The sequence below is a fragment of the Buteo buteo genome, chromosome 3, assembly GCF_964188355.1.
Source record: "Buteo buteo chromosome 3, bButBut1.hap1.1, whole genome shotgun sequence".
In the NCBI taxonomy this organism is placed as follows: domain Eukaryota; kingdom Metazoa; phylum Chordata; class Aves; order Accipitriformes; family Accipitridae; genus Buteo; species Buteo buteo.
In genome coordinates, this window is record NC_134173.1 from 9912549 (window position 1) to 9933964 (window position 21416).

The 21416-nt window shown below is 37.9% G+C and overlaps 1 protein-coding gene across 1 annotated transcript in view; it reads left to right on the forward strand.

The window, feature by feature from the left end:
• The window catches only part of TEX10 (testis expressed 10), a 59796-nt gene that overhangs the window by 3350 nt on the left and 35030 nt on the right, over positions 1 to 21416 (forward strand). The window contains exons 3-8 of the mRNA XM_075022816.1: positions 179 to 367; positions 1757 to 2463; positions 8327 to 8570; positions 10612 to 10724; positions 13020 to 13258; positions 17872 to 18007. Coding sequence (XP_074878917.1) covers positions 188 to 367; positions 1757 to 2463; positions 8327 to 8570; positions 10612 to 10724; positions 13020 to 13258; positions 17872 to 18007 — 1619 coding nt within the window. The 5' untranslated portion in view covers positions 179 to 187. The remainder of the gene's footprint in view (positions 1 to 178; positions 368 to 1756; positions 2464 to 8326; positions 8571 to 10611; positions 10725 to 13019; positions 13259 to 17871; positions 18008 to 21416) is intronic.

Genomic DNA, 21416 nt, shown 5'->3' on the forward strand with positions numbered 1-21416 from the left:
GTACTGAATCAGTCTGCATGTCTGTTTAGCCTAGCATCTTGTCTCAGGAGCAGACACTAGTTTATGCATTGGAAAAAGCATAAAATCAGTAGCCTTCATTAGGAAGCTGCTGCTCTTTGGTGGGAAAAAATATTTGTTTGTAGTGTATTTAATCAAAATTCTGAATATCTTTTTGCAGAGAATCAGAATGACTAAGAAAAGGAAACATCAAGAAGATTTCCAGAAAGTGAAATTAAAAGTTGGGAAAAAAAAGCCTAAACTAGAGAATGCAACTGATACTACCTTCAAAACAAAGGCCATACAGATTCCTGAGCAGCTTAAAGAAGATGGAGTGCTTCCTACGCAAAATAGAAAACTTAACATAAAGGTATACTGTGTCATTACATTCTGAAATGACAGAAAATTACATGTCATTTATCTAGGTTACTATGTTTACTAGAGTTCAGGAAAAAATATTTAAAAAAAAATTAGAAAACCCCAGCAGAGTATCTGAATATAGCTTCTTTGTCCTTGACAATAAGCTGACCCATGAATTTAATACTCCCATTGCTGGACCAGCATATAGCCCAAGGGAAAGGTTCTCAGCAGTGCTAAAACTCAAGTTGCACACTGATCTAAGTATCTAGGATTAACGTTTGGTTTTTGAAAGCCTTTTGTAACTTAAGGACGGGGTTTTAAAAAGTAGACTTCCTGAGATGATGTTTTTAAAAAATCTTGCATTTCTTTGGGTGGTAGTTCTGCTTTCCTTCCTTTGTGTCGTCTTCTGTCTCTTGCTGCTCTCTGCTCAAACTGAAGAAAGCTGTTGAGACTGAGATTTCATAGTTCTACTTTTGAGAACAAGTGTGAGAGGACATATTTTTGGTCATCCCTCTGTTAAGTCAGTAGGGTTGTGCATAAACTTAAGAATGAAGGAGTATATAATTACCTGAAGGACAAGTGTCGTGGTTTAACCCCAGCCAGCAACTAAGCACCACGCAGCCACTTACTCACTTCCCCCCACCCAGTGGGATGGGGGAGAGAATCGGGGGTGGGGTGGGGTGTAAAACTTCTGGGTTGAGAAAAGAATGGTTTAATAGAACAGAAAGGAAGAAAATAATAATAACAACAATAATACAATGACAATAATAATAAAATAATTGGTATATACAAAACAAGTGGTGCACAATGCAATTGCTCACCACTTGCCAACTGACACCCAGTTAGCTCCTGAGCAGTAATCCCCCCCAGGCCAACTCCCCCCTGTTTATATACTGGGCATGACGTCACATGGTATGGAATACCCCTCTGGCCAGTTTGGGTCAGCTGTCCTGGCTGTGTCCCCTCCCAACTCCTTGTGCCCCTCCAGCCTTCTTGCTGGCTGGGCATGAGAAGCTGAAAAATCCTTGACTTAGGCTAAACATTACTTAGCAACAACTAAAAACTTCAGGTGTTATCAACATTCTTCTCATGCTGAACCCAAAACACAGCACTACACCAGCTACTAGGAAGAAAATTAACTCTATCTCAGCCAAAACCAGGACAACAAGTCATGGTATCTTGATTTTCTTGTCATTGAATTTTGATGACTTGTTCATTGTTACGCTTTAAACTAATATTGTAGTTGTTCTGAACATATTATGCTGTTATGAACAGCAGTACATCATAAGAATAGATTTTGCATTTTTGAGTGTTTAAGAAAAATGCTGGAAATAGGTGGGGAAATTTAAAATGCTGAAAGTAATAATGATGGCAAGTATGTATGTTTCTTTCCTTTTAGGATCTGCTTTCACAGATGCATCACTATAGTCCTGGGGTTAAGCATAATGCACTTCTTGGGCTCAAAGATCTCCTGTCTCAGTATCCATTTGTAATTGATGCACACCTTTCAAATATAATAAGTGAGGTGGCAGCTGTGTTTACAGACAAAGATTCTGGTGTCAGAGGAGCAGCTGTTCACCTACTGCAATTCTTGGCTTCAAAAATAAGAGCGGAACAGATTGCTCCATTTTTTCCTTTGGTAAGTGCCCATCTCTCCAGTGCCATGACTCATATCAGTGAGGGAATTCAGGAAGATTCATTGAAAGTCTTGGATGTTTTATTGGAAGCATACCCAACTCTTCTCACAGACCGCAGCAGTATATTGTTGAAGAATTTTGTAGAGCTTATTTCTCACCAGCAACTGTCAAAAAGACTGAAAAGCAGAGAAAAACTTTCCTGGATGCTCTCTGTTAATCCAAATCGCAGAGTAACCTCTCAGCAGTGGAGGTTGAACGTACTTACCAGGCTCAAGAAGTTTCTCCAGGCAGTGGTAGATGGATCCAGTGAAATAGAGGATGAAGGGCTTCAAGAGCAAAAGGACGGCCCTCATTCTGTGAGGAACCCAATATGTATAAGTTGGAAGGTCCATGCAAATAATCAGCAACATATACAACTGTTTGAAAATGGTGGCTTACGACCAAAGATCAACTCATCATTTAGACTGAGGTGAGAAAACATTAACTAATTTGGGAATTAATGTCAACTGTATGATCACAATGTTAAACTGTGGTTCATTGCTGTTGAAGACAACAATTTAATTTTTATTGTGGGGTTGTCCCTTAGCCATATTTTAGGGCATTTAGTGTAATGTGCAGTCTTACTGCAGTGGCTTGAAGATGTGGAAATACTCAGCAGATAACTGTGCTATGTGTATATCATGAACTTTCCCATTATCAAATAGAAGCTTTATTTTATGCTATGCATAACAACTTTGGAAGACCAGCTCTAGTGGTTTTCTTGGAATGCGAACTGATGACCACACGTTGTTGCAGGATATCAAATAGACCTGAGGGCAAGCAGGCAAATTTCTTTACACAAAATGTAAGCTTGTTTCTTACACTGTGATAATGAATTCTACTGAAACTTTGTGCTTTTACCTGCAAGAGTCTATCATAAGTTTAGGAGTCTATTTCCTTTTACTATAGCTCCTTTTAAAAAGGACAGCATGATGTGTCTGGCTGTATGAAGTTCTGTGGAGTTTCCGATTCTAGCTATTTTTAATCAATTCACCAGTTTCTATCTTCACTATGGATAAAAGTTGTCTCATCTGAGACATGTTGGTAAATATGGAAGAAAGCGTAGTCTGCTTAGTCACAGAAAGGTTTGTTTGTTTTTTAGTAGTACTCTAAATAGATGTGAGCTGAAGTTGAGGGAAAAATAACTAACCATCTTTATTTTTCTTCCTCCTTGCTGATTCACCCACTCCTCAAACTAGAGGGGAACCTCCCACCCCACTTTATGGTACCTTTTAAACATTTGCATGCTCATGTATATGCATTACTATAGATGTTACATACCTGCTGGTAGGAGATCTGGAATGATGACTTGAAAAACAGAAGCTGTTTAGCCATTACACAGGGCTCCTAATCTCTAGATAGCAGGGTGGTTTGAAGAGAAACCAGAATCCTTGTTTTACTGCTGGGGGAGACTGAATAAGGGGTATAAAGCAGTTAATGCCAAATTCATCTAGGAGGTCAGTGGCAGAAAAGGGCATAAAACCCACGGCCTAATCCATTGCTATGTCCGTCTCATATCTTTGAATGAATGAAGTGCAGAAGAAGAGATGTTCTCTTTTAATACTACAGGTATTGGCCTGAATTAGCAGGTGTTTTCCATCTGTGTCTTGGAGACACACGAATGACCATTCCATTTCCACTCTCCTAGGCTTTCTCTTGGCAGATAGCATATTACTTCTAGTAGGTATAGGAAATTTATATTAAGCTAAGTAAAATCTGCAGCTTATTCTCATAAAAGTGGTTGTTAATATAGCATAAGAGTTCAGTCATGACCAACAATGTCTGCTGCAGGTAAAACTTTAGTTGGAAACTAGACCAGTGAAGCCCATGAGGCAGGGGGAATGGTTCAGTGTTGAGCACACAACAGTCTTGTGGAATTCGTCTCTGCAGTCAGAAGCATACGATTGTGGACCACCGTATATCAGAGGATTCTTGTATTGTGCCCTGAATGATATGCAGTGGATGATATATGATGCCCTGTAGTAGCTGAAGATGGCATTGTATCCAAGGTCTAGGAAAATAAACTTTACGTCTGGTGTCACCTGAATTGGATTCCACTTTTCTGAGGAGCTAGATTTTGGTGAAACATCGTGATCGACTTGTGGTTATAAATACTTTCAAAAAGGCGTTTGCAAGCATGAGGAGGAGCCAGAAGAATAGAAGGAAACATTGCTAGAATCCAAGGCAAGACTGGCAAAGCAAGCTGATGGCAGCAGAACAGGAGGATGGAAAGAGAAGGGGCATCTGCTGAAGGTACTGAAATGTTCGCGTTTTATTGCATTTGCACATAGTTTTGGTATATTCATTTTGCACAAAGGGCCAGTACAGCTTGTTTTAGTGGATATCTGCAAAATTCTAAGAGTGGAAGTTAATGTGGTGGCTTTTGTATTTGCCACTGAAATCTTTTCTAGTAGTCTGAAGATGTTTAACTCTGTTTCTTCCAATCCCAACTGTGGCCTTTTACAGGCATTCCCAGGCCTCTGCTATGGCCATTACTGCAAGGACAGAATTTACTTCTAATAAGAGGTGCAAAACATCTGTAATGCTCCTTGAGTACTTCCAAAATCTCAAACAGTGTGTGTATTTTTGTTAAAAGAAGTCAATGCACAAATAGTCAAGTCCTAACTATAGGTAATGAGTTGACCAAACCGTAAGTAAGTAATTGCAGTGTGTATGTATTGACGGCCTCATTACTAATACTGCAAGTAAGTTTCAACTTTGTTCTTTAAAAAGTAGGCTTCCAAACACCACTAATAGTATGCTAAACTTTTAAAGTTCCTGTATCTTTTTAATATTGCAAGTTCATTGTGTAGTGATGGCACCTCATTGATAACCTTGTGGTTATGGAAAGGGATTTTCAAAATCAGTTTGCAGTGTTAATGTTTAGTAAAAAGTGTAGATTCTGAGCTTGGAATGCTGGATGGTTCTTAAGATGGTCTTAAGACTTTGTTATTTTCTGTTGTGTGCTAGGTCTTCCTACTGTGTGTGAATTAAAGATTACAGTGAATTAGGAGATTATTAGAATATATCCTCTGCTTTATGTGCTGACTGTGCTTCTTCTTGCATTAAACTCATTTCAGGTGTGGAAAAATGGAAAGCCTTCACAACTTAAATGTGGTGATACCAAAGTGTGTGATCTTTTTTTGGACTGGATGGAAGTGGTGCTGAAGAGAAATGGTAGAGCTTCTGTTTCTGCTGAGAAAGGACAAAATGAAGCTGCAGAAAAAAAACAAAGACGACTTGAGGCACCAAAATGGAAAACAAAGCACAGTGAATAAACGTGTATGGTGTGACCTGTGCTTCAGATAGAAATGGAAAATACAGTTCACTTTATGTACTGAGTGTTTCTTTGCTGCAATTGGCAGTGCACACAAAAATGGAGGACAGTAACCTGGCTTAGACTCTGAGCCATAAAAACTCGTTAACTTCCAATGACTTTTCCTATTTTAAGCAGCAGAAAGTTGTTTCCTTATTTTCTGTTTCTCTTACATTTCCTTGACTTCCTTTGCTGAATTTCTGTTGTCCTCTTACTGTCAAATGGCAGATACATTACACAGTTTTCTTTTGTTTGGTCCTGCTTTATAAAAATATTGGTATTTTAAAGAAAAATGACAGCTTAAGGGGTACACAAATATCTTGTAGCTCCCTTCGATAGTATTTCATACCAATGTGAAGGTAGTATGCTTTGTAGTTTGAGCGCCGCCTTACCATTAAAGAATAGTGATAACAGATATGTGACAAAAAGATTAACACTTTAATTTACATCAAACCCTCCCAGTTCCAGTGAACCTGGGCTATTGCACTAATCAAATGCATACTGGACAGATGACAGTAATACTTTGTCATCATCTGTTACTGGCAATCAGATTTTATTTACTGCTTTTGTTGTTAACCTTGAATATTTGGAGGAGTCTTCTCTTGAGAGATGGCGGCTTCTTTTGCAGAGGTAGATGAAAGCTGTGCTAAGCATTCTTGCGCAAATGCTTTTGGCAGCTGAGTGGAGTATCCCTTTTGGCATGAATTCTTCCTTCTTTTTCCATCCCTTGTTTCAGAAGAATACTGAAATAGTTGGGGTGGGTGTGTTAACAGTTTTTTAGGAATCTTTGGGTGTTTTAACACTTTTGTGGGAATCTTCAGGTGTGTGTTGCCAACTTTTCAGGTTTCGTGCACTGTTCGCTGTTTAATGGGGAGATTTTTTTGTGCACCAGAAATAGATCGCTCAAATTCCAGAGCTCTGCTGTAATATCAGGTATTATTTTCGGAGAAATTATTAAAGACTACTACTTCAGAACTATTTAAGACAATTACTGACATTTCAGAATCTTGGCGCTAAGTGTGTAGTCCTGTCATGGCATAGCGTTTACAGGACAACCTTTTTCAGTGAGGTTATGGTCTTGGTATCAGCTGGCTTGTCCAGTGATGGTTTAGAATTCATTGTGGTTATAACTGGAAGGTGGGGCTTGTCTCCTGTGCCTTTAGATGACTGAGAGTTAAATGTTTAAGTTGGAACTATTCACCCTAAACTCTCTTTACAGTCTGAAAGGAACTGGTGTCTTTCCCGCAGTGTCTGTGGCATAGAAGGGACATAGAGCAACAAGGAAGGGACAAATATGCCAGATTACACTGACTGTGTACACTGGTTGCTGCAGTTAATGCTAAGCTTTATAAAATTTTAACATGTCTGATAGTTGTAGGTATTAAGATAAAACTATCATTTTTTTTCTTATGACCAGTTATGTTTCCACTTGTCCCTTTTATTTTGTGCTGGAGATCTAAATTCTCTCTCCAATCTTGCCTTTATTGAAAAAGAGCCTGCATTTGTCTCACACTTTCTTTTTATTCCTTTGTAGATGTCTTCTCCCTGCTCCTTTTACAGTTTGTTAATACCTGAATTTGTTTTGGTTTAGTAATTTTCTTGAGAAACCAATTTCAACCAGAGAGAAATGACAGAGTAAAATTTTCTCTTATGTGCATATTATAGATGACTGCAACAGCATGACAAATGTAGTTTCATAGAAGGATATAACTAATTGGATAATTTGGAAGTGACAGGATGACCAGGAAAAACTGCTTTATGTCTTTAATCCAGCATAAAATGAAAATATTTGTAAACAGAACTTGTCTGCCTATCTGTGGAAAGAAAACAGTTTTTCAGATCCTATTTTGGGTGTATATGTAAAGAAAAAACACTTGGAGAACATCAATGAAATAGAAAGGAGTTTAACAGGAGGTTCAGTGTACCAATTTTATGTATGTTAGGAAGTTAGAATCATGATGGGAATTCCCTGCTGTGAGTTAGAAAACAAAATCATCATGGAAAACAGTGTCAGAAATCATCAGTTGAAATTATTGCTGCTTTTTTTTTTCTTTTTTAAGGGTTCTTGTTAAATGGAAACCCTTTCAGAAGCTTCTGTATTGCTTAAAATTAACAGGAATTATTCAAAGGTTTCTTTCTTTAAAGAACTGCCTTTTTAAAATGGATACAAATTGCCTGAATTTATGCAGGAGCAGGATTTGGTCATTTGCATTGATAATCCTTTTGAAACACAAATGAAACGTGTTATAAGGCAGGGGAGAAAAAGTCCTTGGTTTTCTTGCTTTCTGGGAGATATTCTTCTAAGTTAAACTATAGCTCTTCATTTTTGATAGTTTTTGTTTACCTTCATTATCAGATGATTTTAATAATTTTCCAGCTAGTTGCTCTCCAGAGCATTATAGTTAAACACCAGGTGGGAACCAAAGTTCTATTTTTTGCAGAATGTTGGGGTTTTTTTTTCCTATTAATATGATCAACCATTATGTTTATTATAGCTGGAGATGGTTATTAACTTATTAACTGTAATAAACCTTATGCATTTGACAATACTTTGTAGTCAGTTTCGTTATTTTGTTTCAAGGCGTTTAAAACTTAAAGGTTTTTCATTTTATTGTGTGCCGAGTACAGAGAATTCTTATCTGTTGGCTGAAGGTGTTATGATAATGCAAATCATATTTCTCCACTTTATAGACTTTACATATAACAATGGGGAAAGAAATACTGAAATCTGTAAGAAGCTGTTACAGAAGCGCAAACTTGCAGGGAGACTTGGGAGCAGGTTTGTTGTAGATGGTTTGAACTCCCTTTTTTCTTACTGAAATATTTAGCAAAGCAAGCAAACTTTTAATGTATTAAAAAAGTAATTTTTCCTGTTACTCAACAGGAAAGTGGTATTGCTCTAATCTGTTTTTAAAGGTGTGATCTTTATCTTTTTTCTTTTTTTCTTTTTCTTTTTTTTTTTGGTTTTGTCATTTAGGTCTCTGGCAAGTGTAATGGACAGTGCAGAAAAAGGCCTGTCCTCGGCTGAAAACTTAAAAGGTTTTATTGAGATAATAATTCCATTACTGATTGAGTGCTGGATTGAAGCATCTCCTGCACAATCAGCTCCCATTCTTGGAAACCTTTTGGAATCAGAATCTCAGCAGCTTATGCAGCAAGTGCTTAGTATAATACATTTATTATGGAAACTCACAAAGCGACATGATGAAACGTACAAAATGGTAAGGGAGAAGTGATCTGTGGCATAATAATGACAGTTCATTTTGTTTTGATTGGAAACTAGTGATTTGGTGATTGGAAGCAGTGGAAATATTTTATTAAGACAGAAAAGGCTTAAGTTTTCAGTAGAATTTGGATTTTGTCAAGTCTCTTACTGGAGAAAAGAATCTGTTGAACTGAGCAATGAGATCACAGGTAGTCTACAGGAATCCTTCTTGGCAGGCTACAGCCCAAAAGCCTTTGAAACTGAAAGTGTTACCAGAGGAACATTTTGTCTCCCAGATAACCTCTATAATATAAATTTGAACAAAGCATAGAATGGAGTTGTTTGTTCCTTGTTTTTATGTATTGAAAAATTTTACAGGGGTGTGTGGGGGTGGAAATGAACAAACCCTAAACCCTTGGAAAGGTAGGGGATAACAGTGGTTTGAGATCCTGTAATTGTTTGGTGCAACCTATGTTGTTGTGTCATGATTGGTAGTATCACAAGGCATCACATCAAAGCCTCAATAAGAATTTTGGAAAAGATTCTTGAAGGTTTTTTTTCCCTAATTATTTTGTCTTTTTCTTTGATAAATTAATTGCTATTTTTTTGTAACTTTTGCTGCTCTTCCAAAGATTTTGGAAACTGGAAAAAGAGCACTCTTTGGCTATTGAGAGTAGTTGGAAGGAATGTCTTGACAACTCTGTTTTACCTGTGTATAGGGCTGTAGGTCCATTTGCTAAACAAAAATCTATGCATAGAGTAATTATTGGAAAACATTTGTGGAATCATTCCATTAGACCAGAGTTACCCAACATACACAGTCTGAGGTATGTATTCAGTGTGTCTGAACAAAACACGCAGTTCCCCTTTTTCCTCTTCATCGTTTTTAGAGGGCCTCTTAGAAGCAGGCAGTTCGCCAGGTAAATACCTGTGGCAGCCTACTGCCCCCAGCCTTTTTCTTCAGGGTACTGCAGAGCTGCTGCCCTTAGCCATAATAGGGTGCCTGCATTTTGGTCACATGGAAGGAGTGTTCCTGTGTCAAGATGTGAGCTGTTTTAGGTACATGCAGTTGCATTATGACCTTAAGATGGTTTTTTTGGGGAAAAAAAAACCCCTGATGTCCATAAAACCCCCTTTTTTTTTCAGCATATTGTGTTTTAGATAAGATAAACAGTTTATTTTGTCTTTTCCTTTATAGTCACCTTCATATAAAAAATGCATTCAGATGGCTCAGTTTGAAAATGGAAGCTTTGCTTATTTAACAACCCTGAGGCTTACAGGCCAAAGTGGTTATTACAGTGGTTATTACACTTTGGAAGACCACTCTGAATATGTTTAGTGGAAACCTATTAATCTTTGAAATAGTTTAATGGTCATTCTCTGTTCTTAGTACTTGAATATCAAAAAGAATATTCTGCCTGACCAATCTGATAGCAACGCAGGCTTTTTTTGTGATGAGTTCTGCTGGATACTGTGGGATGGTGACTGAGTGTCTGCTAACCCACAAAGTAAAATTATTTTTAAGTATTGAAAAAAATCCTTTTCCTGTAAGGATGGCCTTTCTACTGGAAAACACTTTGTCAGTGGGCTTTGAACTACAAGTACATTAATGATGGGGAAAGATGAAGGCAGTGTCAGAATAAGTCTTGATGGAAAACTTGGGACAGTCACTGCAAGTAAATCAGAGTTCACTCTGATTTTTAAGTACCCTCATAAAGTTGATATAAAAGCACTTTCAGTTCACATCTGTAACTCAGTTTAATATTGTATATATCCACATTAAGATGTGCTAAGAAAATACACCAGTCCAATTTGGATTAAATGTTGTCGCTCAACCTTGACTTGCATCATAACTTTACTCCCTTGTTTTGTGGACCTTCAGGTTCATGTACAGGACTTCACATTTACATCTGAACGTAAATATATATGAAAACTTGCAAACAGAAGCTAAAGTTCCTGGTTTTCATTGATTCCAGTAATGGATTTTGGAAGATGATTGCATTGATGTATTTCACTTACTACTGTGTTTACTGTCTGCCTTCTGCTTTCCTTAACAGGAGCTATGGCTTCGAATGAATTACCTTGTTGATTTCAAGCACCACTTCATGCGTCATTTTCCTTATTCTTTACAAGAAACAGTAAAGCACAAAAAGAAAGATGCGTGCAAAGGGTAAGAATAAAATCAATGTCATGTTATAGCTTTTAATTTTGTAAGGTAAGTGAGACAGTGTGAGTTATGCTTTATCCAGTACTAAATTTTTAATGTTGGAAAAGAAAACTTTCTATTGCGTATTCCTTGAAGATCTGTAGAGAAGTTTTTATAGGAAGGTACATTGCTTTGAATTGAGAACTTTTGGTTGTTCTTCGTAAAAGTATTGTATGGGAGGTCGTCTGAATAGCCTCCAGTAGAAATCAAAATGCTGTCTTAGAGAAATGCAAGTATTTTATTGAATGCTTGATCTGGAATTTGCATATTGCTAAATGGTGGTTTGTGTTAGTCTGACTAGTTTCATATTTCTGCATGTTTTGTTCAGCAGTCAACTGAAGTACATGAAAACATAGTTAAAACATTTTTTTTCACCTCCATCTGCTCTTCTAATGTTTTATTACAGGGCTGGATAAATCCAGCTAGGAGGGGAGATGGGACACATTGTGCCTATGCTGTATGGCAAAGCAGTACTGGAGCAGGAGAAGCCAAACACTCGCATGTTTCTTCACTATTGAGCTAGCAGAGTGGGTGCACCAATTTTGTTCTGGTACAGGCCAGTAGCAGGTTGTCTCCCCTCTCGGCTCCCAGGTGTTGAGACTGTATTCACGTGAAGTCTGTTCTGGAGTCATTCTGTGCCATTACAGTCCATGTAGAACACTGGTGTATGTACAAGGGGTATCAGCTGGTGTCTATCTTTGTTTCAAATGCTTGCAAACTGTGCCACTGCAGATTGAGCTGTAGTAGTAGAACTCTTTTTATACTAAGGGTCTACCATTGTGCAGGTATACTTGAGTCTGAAATCATGTTTGGTATTTTGACTTGCATTTTCTCTTCCTGAAAGGGCACATAGATCAGAAGTACAGCACAGCTGTTGGTTAAATGCTTTCATTTCAGCTAAGTCTTAGCTGTTAAGCTCATAAAGCCAAAAGGTGTTTTGCTTTTCCAGGTTTGGACCTGAACACCCTTCCTTGAAACTGAAAATCTCAGTAGTTTGGCAGTGCAACTATATTTCTTGTCTTACAGATGACACCCTGACCAACCATCCTTGTGTTGATCATCTTCACTCTGCTACTAAGTTTTGTCCTATTCTTGCACTTTAAAATAAATATACTATTGGGTACATGCAGAAAAAATAATCTGTGAAACTTTTTTGTGTTTGAATTTTGACTGTTACTTCAAGACTTCCAGAAACTTAGCTTCATGCTATGAAAATAAAAATAGTTGCTTTTGTTTTCCTTACTTACCAAGATACTGGGTTAAAGGCCTGCATTTGGATACGTTGCATGGCATTTCGAGGCTTCTTTCCTTCTCCAGTTCACAAAATGTTGCAGAAATTTACCACAGTGTTACTGATAGCGCTTAGTATCTACATATGCTGAACACGAAAAAGTTATGAGCATTTATGCCATGTGTAAGTGATGTCCACAGGTTGAGATTTATTTGCTCATATTTTAATGATTGGCTCTGAACTGAAGGGTGACTACACTTATGTTAGTGCAGGTTAAAGTGCTTTTTGTTATTTCGTTTTCACAGCTCTACTTTGTGTCCTGAATTTAGGCATTCATATTGTGTAGCTTTCTGTAGATAAAAGCTGTGATATTTTTTTTTTGTATACTATGAGTGACCAATCGGCATGTAGAGAAGTTCTAGCATTGTATGTCAAGCTGCAATACCCTTGATTCCTTTCTTAATATCCCTGAATTTTGTCTTTCAAACTGCTGTAGGGCAACAGGGTGGTCCTGCAGAATACTGTGGTGGTGAAAAATGTGTTTCTGATTCCACATGAGTTTTGAAAAAAGTACAGAAATGGATTTCTCTATGCTGTTCATAGTGCTTTATGTCATTGTGTAGTAATGACAAAATCCATGTGATTCCTCACAGAAGAGGAAACACAGATGAGACTAAAACTAAAGATTAATTTTTTTAGCCTTCCTTTACTGATTTTGGTCACCTAGAAGTACTGCTAGGCCAGAGTATAGATGTCAAATGGGATAAACCAGCCATAGGGATACAATTTAGAGCTTTGGTTGTTGCTGCCACTGTAAATATGAGAAACAGTCATTTTGGTGGGAGAACAAAAAATTTCAAGTACCCAAATGTCAAATATGAAAACTTTTAAAAAGTGTATTGGCTCTAAAACTTTAATACTTAAGAGGCTTTTTTTCAACATAGTATAATTTCTACCGAAGTAACATATATTAAAAGGCACAAAATTTATTTTTTTTAAATCTCTCTCTTTTTTTCTCCCCTGCCCAGCAACAAGTATTGTATGACATCCTCAAACAGCGTAGACCATCTTTTACTGAACTTAACCTTGTGTGACATAATGGTTTCACTAGCAAGCACTTCAACACTTCAGATGGATTCTGGTTGGCTGGACATGATAAGGAAATTTGTGACAGATACTCTTCAGGATGGCAGCAAGCTGAATAGCAAGCAGGTGAATAGGTTGCTTGGTGTGACTTGGAGACTAATGCAAATACAGCAAAACAAAGGTAAGGTATGAGTAGTATCTGAAAAGTGCAATTATGCACTGACAAAAAGCTTGAGTTATTTTAGTGGGTTTTGGTCACTTCATCTTATATCCTCAGTTGTTACATCATAAAGTATTTTTCATGGTCATATCCCTGTGTGTAGCATTGAAAACCGCTTGATTTTTAGGAATGCCGTTAAATTCATACTTTTGGTATGCAAAGTATTAATATATTTGTGTACCTGTTTTCTGGTTTTACTTCTCAAGATACCCTTATAAACAGGAAGATGAATTTTCTTCATTGAAAAAAAAAATTACTAGGATGTAGAGGTGCATGATACTTTAATATTCCAATCCTTATTTAAAATCATTAATGTAGCTGGTAGACTCCCTTGAGTCCTGTCAGATGACCGCTCCAGTTCTGTGATGACATGAAGTGCCAAGATGGTTCTGATGGAAGCTGCTGTAGAATATTTTCCAAGGTGTACAATTTGAATCCTTTTCCCAGAGAAAATATATTTCCCATTGTGGCTTGCAGGACCAGTACAGTATTTTGACTTGACTTTCTTTTTTTATTTTCAAGTACTACTTGGCTGTGTTCCAGATGAGACCTTGGTTGACATGTCAGTTAAGTGATCAGCGTAGGACTTCTTAAAGAAGGGAATTTTTCTGTAAATCTAAAGGTGGCAGGGGTCTATTGTGTCTTACCAGTCTGGTAGGAATGAATTCTACAGCCATGCAGCCACGTAGACTTTATAGAAAATACTTTGCCCTTAGCAGCAGGTTTCATTGCTAGTGTTGTAAGGTGAAATGATGTCAGATGTCCCTCAAATATATTTTGGCAGTTAGCTGTATCTCCTTCCAAATCCATTTTAATTGAGAAGCTGTCTATTCCTATGTCCCTGATGACAAAGATAATAACTAATCATTCCTATCTGCACTCCAAATTTAGTTTCCTGTTGAAGGCAAATAATAGTCCAAAGTCAGAGATGTGCCTCTTTCACCAGCTGAGCTAAAGCAGAAGAGTTGCTACTCAGCAAAGTAGTTCCCAAATTATTGTTAGACTATTAAATCAGATACTTCACACTTTTCCTTGTAATGAAACCTTGATTTTTCCTATGTCTACTGAACTTTTACCAGATAGAAAAACACCAGCCATTATCCACTAACTAAAGTGGCCATCTTAGTGCAATAATTTTCCTCAGGAATGCAGAAAATAAATAAGCTTAAAAAAAGTTTAAATGAAATTACAAGAGATTAGTATGTATGGATCTTGTCTGCTGATCCTGTAAAGGTTCAGGAGTTTCACTGTAAGCAGGAAACTGTTCACCTCATGAATCTCTATCTGTGTGGACACTTAATCTCATCCCTTCAAGATAATCCTTGTGCAGTACTAAAAGCCTGACTAGATGTCAGATTATAATTCATTGACTAGCTGTAGAGGAAATACAGCCTTGACATGCTGGAGAAATGGGCTGACAGTTCAACAAGAAGTGTGAAGTCCCGCACCTGGGGAGGAACAAGCCCATGCAGCTGTACGTGCTGGGGGCTGACCAGATGAAAAGCAGCTTGGCAGAAAAGGACCAGGGGGACCTGATGGACACCAAGCTGAACATGAGCCAGCAACATGCCCTTGCAGCAAAGGTGGCCAATGGTGTCCTGGGCTGCATTAGGAGAAGTCTTGACAGCACGTTGAGGGAGGTGATCCTTCCCCTCTATTCTGCACTGGTGAGGCTGCACCTGGAGTACTGTGTCCAGTTTGGGCTCCCCAGTACAAGAGAGACATGGACATACTGGGGAGAGTCCAGTAAAGGGATGTGGAGCTGATGAAGGCAATGGAGCATCTCTCTGAGGAAAGGCTGGGAGAGCTGGAACTGTTCAGGCTGGAGAAGAGAAGGCTCAGGGGGATCTCGTCGATATATGTAAATACCTGAAGGGAGGGTGCAAAGGAGAGAGAGCCAGGCTCTTTTCAGTGGTGTCCATTGACAGGACAAGAGGCAATGGGCACAAACTGAAACACGGGAGATGCTGTCTGAACATCATGACACCCTTTTCACTGTTAGGGTGACAGAGCGCTGGCACAGGTTGCCCAGAGAAGTTTTGGAGTCTCCATCCTTGGAGATACTCAGAAGCTCTCTGGACATGGTCCTGGACACTCAGATCTATCTGATCTTGCTTTAGCAGGGGTGTTGGACCAGATGACCTCCAGAGGTCCCTTCCCACCTCAACCATTATGTGATTCTGTGGAAGAAGAAAAGCTTCCTTCCTTGATTTTTTTTTTTTGATGGTGCTGTAGAAATTCTGAACTGTATTGTGTCAGATGATACTGCAAAAGGTGGTACATACCAAAAATATACCTCCGATTTGTTTAAAAACTATCTGACACTGAGATTAAGGGTCTGGAAGGGTATGTCTTTAGAAGACAGGGCAACAGAAGAAATGAACCATTACAATAAAAATTTTTTTGCAACACAATGGAAGTCAAAAGAGGGGAAATTTAGATAGAAAAAACCAAAGAGATAATGAATGAGAGATTAAATAAAACCGTAGTCAACCTCCCGTGCATTATGCCACAAAAGCATTGTGGTATCTTTGCAGTCACATTTTTCAGAGTTGCCTGTTTCGAGTAGCTGTTTGTGATGGGGTGGAATACACATATCCACCTTGCTCTGTGGATGTCTAGAAGAGCTTTGAGCTGTGATGTCTGAAGATTTCTCTCCATTGTTTAAGATCAATCTCTGGATCTGCTCTCTAATTAGGAGGTCTGCTCCTTTCTTGCATCTCTCAGGTATGACTTTAGCAGCAGCTTGCCTGCTGGTTGTATTTTTGATAAATTTTCTTGGAGTAACAAAGAGAGCACAGTTGGTCATTTCAGAAGGAGGCTTTCCATGTGCCAGTTAAAACTGAAATATGTTAAAAATCATGAGGACTTTGGCTGCATTTTGGAAGTCTGTATAATGTGGACATTTTAAGTACTACTTTTTAAGAATACATTTTTAAATTGCTTCTGTTTTTAAACTTGTCCTGTTCATATGAAGCAGTTCAAATAGTAGGACCTGCTTTACTAAACGTGCCATAGAGAGTTATTGGAAGGTGGCTGAATGTTCTACACGCTTAGAATATTTACTTCTTATTATATTTGTGCAGTTAACAGTTCATTAATTAGCTAAAAACTACATAAAGATACAATTGTTACTCAAGAATAAGCCAGTGTTCTAAGAAACACTGTCCAAGATGAATCTTCACCTAAAGAGTATGTGGATTGAGTGGGTTGATGTTCCTGATGCAATGAGAAGAACTTTAGAATTGATTTTAACTAAAATGTATTTTTCTGTTGACAAATATGTTAACTTTCAACATCTAAATGGCTCCCTGCATTATGCTTGAGTATGACCGTGCCATTTCAGGTGCTTTTTATAGTGTGTCTTTTGGTGAGAACCCCTATACAATAACTTAAATATGTTCCCTGGTAAGAGTTTTGCTGATGAAGACCAGCCCGTGACTGGATCCAGAATCATTTTTAGCATGGAACATTCTTGTCTCTGTGAGCAGAAGTAGCTCTGTTCAGTGTGGAACACAAAATTGTATCTGTTCTTGAATACGTAATTTATTAAGACTGCTCTGTACACCTGGATGGAAAGACAAAGTTTTCCCAGTCTTGGTTTATGAAGATAGGGAAGTGATTGCTGCTACCCAAGTATGTCTTGACAGCAGTGAATTCATTGGGGCCCTAGGCTTTTCTGAGACTAATTGAGTCAGGTCTCATACCCTTCATATATCTCTTAAATTTTCAGATGCTTCACCATTCTTTCCAGCCTTGTCTTCTCTGAATTCAGGTATTTTTCTATGCTTTGCTGATTTTTACATCCAGTGGTTTAATCTGGTTTCCAAAGAAAATGTTTGATTTGTTTCTCAGTCTAGTGTAATAACTTCTGCACTTGCCAGCTGGTTTTAGCCGATTTTGTCATAAAGATAGAACTTCCGTGATTGTTTTAAGTCTGGTGATAATGCATAGCTGAGAGCTTCAGAGAAGGAAAAGTTGCGGTGGAGTTTAGCAGTTCTCTTTGCAGTGGCTTGCCAGTGGCCTCTTGAGGGGTATGTATTTTCTGGTTAATTAGCAAATGTGATTTGGAGCCAGCTGGGTCACAGACATGGAGAGCTGATGAGGCTGGTGTGTGTGTGGCAGGGAGAAAGGGCTAGTATAGAGAGAACTGAAGGCACTGTGACAGTGAGGTTTGGGGGAGCATAGGTGAGGAGTAAAAGAGAAGATTGCTGTCAGGCTGCTGCACTAGGGGAAAAGGATGTGGAAGACAGCTGTGGAAAGCAGGAATTTAATGGTTCTCAGCTACCTTGTGACCTGTACACTGCCTTGTTTTCACGAAGTTCTGAAATTTTCACTTGCATATTGTCGCTATTCTTTTGTGTGGCTCTTTCACAAGCTACAAACGAAGGTGGTGTTTCAATGGTTTAGAAGTCTACCCAGTAGTTTTAAAACATTTTGGTACTTCCCTGTGGAGTTAAATGTAGGTAGTTGCAGATACAGATTATAGCTCTTCTGTGTGAGTGTGTGCGTGTATGCATAAAATCAGAAAATTAAGCACCACAACTTCAGATTTTTATGTATTTTCCTTCTAGTGGCAACAGAACCCTTGATAAAAGCAGTATATACACTATATCAGCAAAGGAATCTCCTCTTTCCAGTTCGTACATTGCTTTTGAAATTTTTTAGCAGAGTTTACCAAAAAGAAGATTTGAGGACTCAAAGAATCAGGTAAAAAACATTTGCATATTCTTTTTCATTTTAACATAGTATATTTATTTCAGAAGTAAGAGTACTGAATTTTTTTGTAGATGTTATAAAACTTCATTCTGAATCTGTTTTGGCGTTGTGTCACTGAAATTTGAAAGTTTAGGTTCTCTGTGAGATTGAGATACTTACTAGCTTAGTTGTCTTTTTTTTTTTTTTAATGTAAGTAGTAGATTAAGATCTTAATGATTTAAAATTTAACTTGAAGTACACTGCTACAAGCTCATTGGCTGTGTGGTAGTCAGTAGATGTGTCAAGGTTGTGCAGGTATAGCTATGGAGCATTTCCATTACTTCAGCCCGAGGTCATGGACTTGTGACTTAATGCCTTTGGTGGTTCTGATAGTGCCTGCCTAGCCTTTTGTACTTACTCTCTTTAAGAAAAGTATTCTTCTGTTGTTTTGGGTGCGTGGTTCTAAAGAGACTGGGTTTAAGAAAATGTTCTTGTCCTTTTGGGTTCCCAGTTTCATGCATCTATTAGATATCTGACTTGCTTCAAGTAAGAGGATATATTGCTGTTACTACACTTTTTTGTCGTAAGATTTGTCCAAATTATCTCCAAGTCTTAGCTTTTCCAGAAGGTATTTTTCAGCCAAGTTGTCTGGTTCCAGCTATGTAAAATCCTTTAACACAGATCAGTCTGCATCAATCCTACCTTGTTTGAGAACAGCAGAGGGACACAAGATCATACCTAGTAGCAGAAACAGATGTCATGGGTAAAAGTCAAACCTCAGGGCCCCCAGAAGTACTAGCATCCACTAGCAGAGTCAAGCTTTGGGAAAATTGTTCTCTTCTGCAACTCCTTTACTTTGTTAAATCTTATGCTATGGTAATGCCTGAGTACATGTAACTAGATCTACAGCCAGAAATATCTAACACTACCCTATGAACATTCTAAGAAGTATAGGGAGTTTGAAAGATAGACAGCAAAAAGGCTTGGGAATATCCTATTTTCCTTCTCTTTTCACCCAGAGTGAAAAAGATCTTTTTCATACTGACTAATTTCCCCAAGGTTACATAACTGCTGTTTTCTGTACTTACCTGGAAGTCTTGAGCATCTCATCCAGTTTCATGTGATCATCTAACTATCTAGCAAGCTTTAACTTTCTATTTTTAGACAACACAAATAGCAGTAGTTTTCTTGCTGTTCCTTTTAGTCTTCTATGTGGAATTATGACAGTTTTAGTAACAGAAGAAGGAAATGTCAAAAATTCTTTGCAAAAAGGATAATTGCACTTATGTCTGACAAGACATTTTAAGACAACATAATGTTTGTGTACTGTACTGATCCATTTCTTTCCTTTAAAAACAAGTGTTGTTTTGTTGGGTTAGGGTGGGTTTTTTTCCCATTTCTTCAAGATGTGGACTGCACAATAGATCCTGGATGACATTCATGTTATTCCATTCAGTTTGATGTCATATCTCCTTCAGGCCTCCTGTGACTGCTCTCCTAATATTTTTCTTTTTTTTCTTTTTTTTTTTTTTTTTTTTTTTTTACTCTCAGAAGCTTGTCAAGAGCAGTCTAAGAGGAGCAGAATTCATGTTGGAACATTTTCCAAGGACATTTAAGTGAAGCTGTTTATTTTTTAGGTGTATCTGATTCAAAGGCTAGGTAGGAGCTTTTGGCCTATTGTTGCCCTGTGAAAGAAAACTTGGTTGATATATTACAAGGTTCAGAATTAGTATTTTGGTCTTGATGTTAGTTATCTTCACCTCTAATTGCTACACACATATGCATAGTCACACAGTGTGTGTGTATACACACACGTATACATAAATATACTGGTAGAGACTAAAGAGGCTATTCAGCCTTACAGCCTGCCTTAAAGACTGACCTATGTGAGATGGCACATAGGAAGAAGGCAAGAATTACTTTTCCATGATACTCTAAGCTTCCAACCATTTGAAGCCTGTACTTCCTCACTGTGCAGAGCTTCTGTGTATTTAGTATCACTCAGTGGATGTCTTTTTCCATGAGCTTTTCTGGTCATTCCTTGGACCTGTCTAAATCAGGAGCAACTACATCCTCTAGCAAGGAGTGACAAAGCTCAGCTGTCTGAAGACCAACTTTCTTCTGTTTTGATCCTGGCTCCTTGTAGCTTCATTTGATAGCAGCACCTATTTCTTCTGTGAGAAGAGAAAGCAAACGTTTTATTCCTATCCACCATTTGCATGTCGAGTGATTTGAGACCTCTGTTGAGCCTACCTCCAACTCACTCACTTCAGTTGTCTCTTCTCCAGGCTTTTCCTACTGTTAAACACAATTAATTTCTCTATGCAAGGCCCTTCCCTCTTACGTTATGGATACTTTGTTTCCTTAAAAAGTTTTTTTATGAGGGATTTTGTCAGGTCTTTTGAAAATGAAATAATTTTTATCATCATTATGCTGCTCTTGTTGACACCTTCAAAGACCTACTTTGAACTTCCTGATTTATACTCGACAGCTTCTTTCATGTAATCATCACTTTAGTAGTAAGCTGATGAAATGCTTTTGGTTTATAAATGATACTTGATTTGATAAGCCAGGGTGCCATAGAAATTTTAGCCCATGAAAGGGCAGATTGTTCTATAAGATTGTTTCAGTTTGAGCTAGAAAGGTTAAATGAAAGCAGATCTATAATGGATGTTGTCAAGTTTTAAAGCTCAGTACCAAAGACATTTAATGGAAAGAAAAAAACTAATTAGTCAAGTTTCCTGAAGTATGAACAGGCTAATTGATTGGAATGGGGAAGGAGGTCTGGAGAATCAAGTCATAAATACAAATGAAAATTAGTCTTAGGCTGGGGAAGAGCTTGTCCAAGTTTTTTTGCTGTTTCCTGACCAGTTTTTAGGGAGTGTTTATGATAAACAGCACTTGCAGAGAATGGGAAAAAAGGAATTGATAAGCAGACTGGTTTCATTCCTAGTTTTCTGACAAGCAGGTTAGAAATAGCAATTCCTAAATGTCAAGCTGAATTATTTTTTTCATAGGATGGGAAAATAGCAAAAGCTTCTTAACCTTCACACTATAGGATAAAGGAAGAAGTGGGTCTGAAATTGGGATTAATTCAGGTTGTCCTTCAATATAAATAATGTCTTGTCACATTTTTCAATAACGATTATTATAATTCATGTCAAACATAAGGGATGGTCAGAGTCCTCAGATATGGAAACATCAGTTCTGTAAACAAAATTGAGCTGAATGCTGTCAAATGAATGCAAAAGAGGAGGATTAGGTAAATTTTACTCCAGAGACTTGAGAGAACTGGTATGTGAAAATACAGATAGTAAGAACTTTGGCTATTACCTTTAGAGGCAGGTAATGCAATCTGGATTTGGTATAAAAGATGGCATCTCACTTAAAGAATAGGAGTGTGTGTGTGTATACAGTGAGA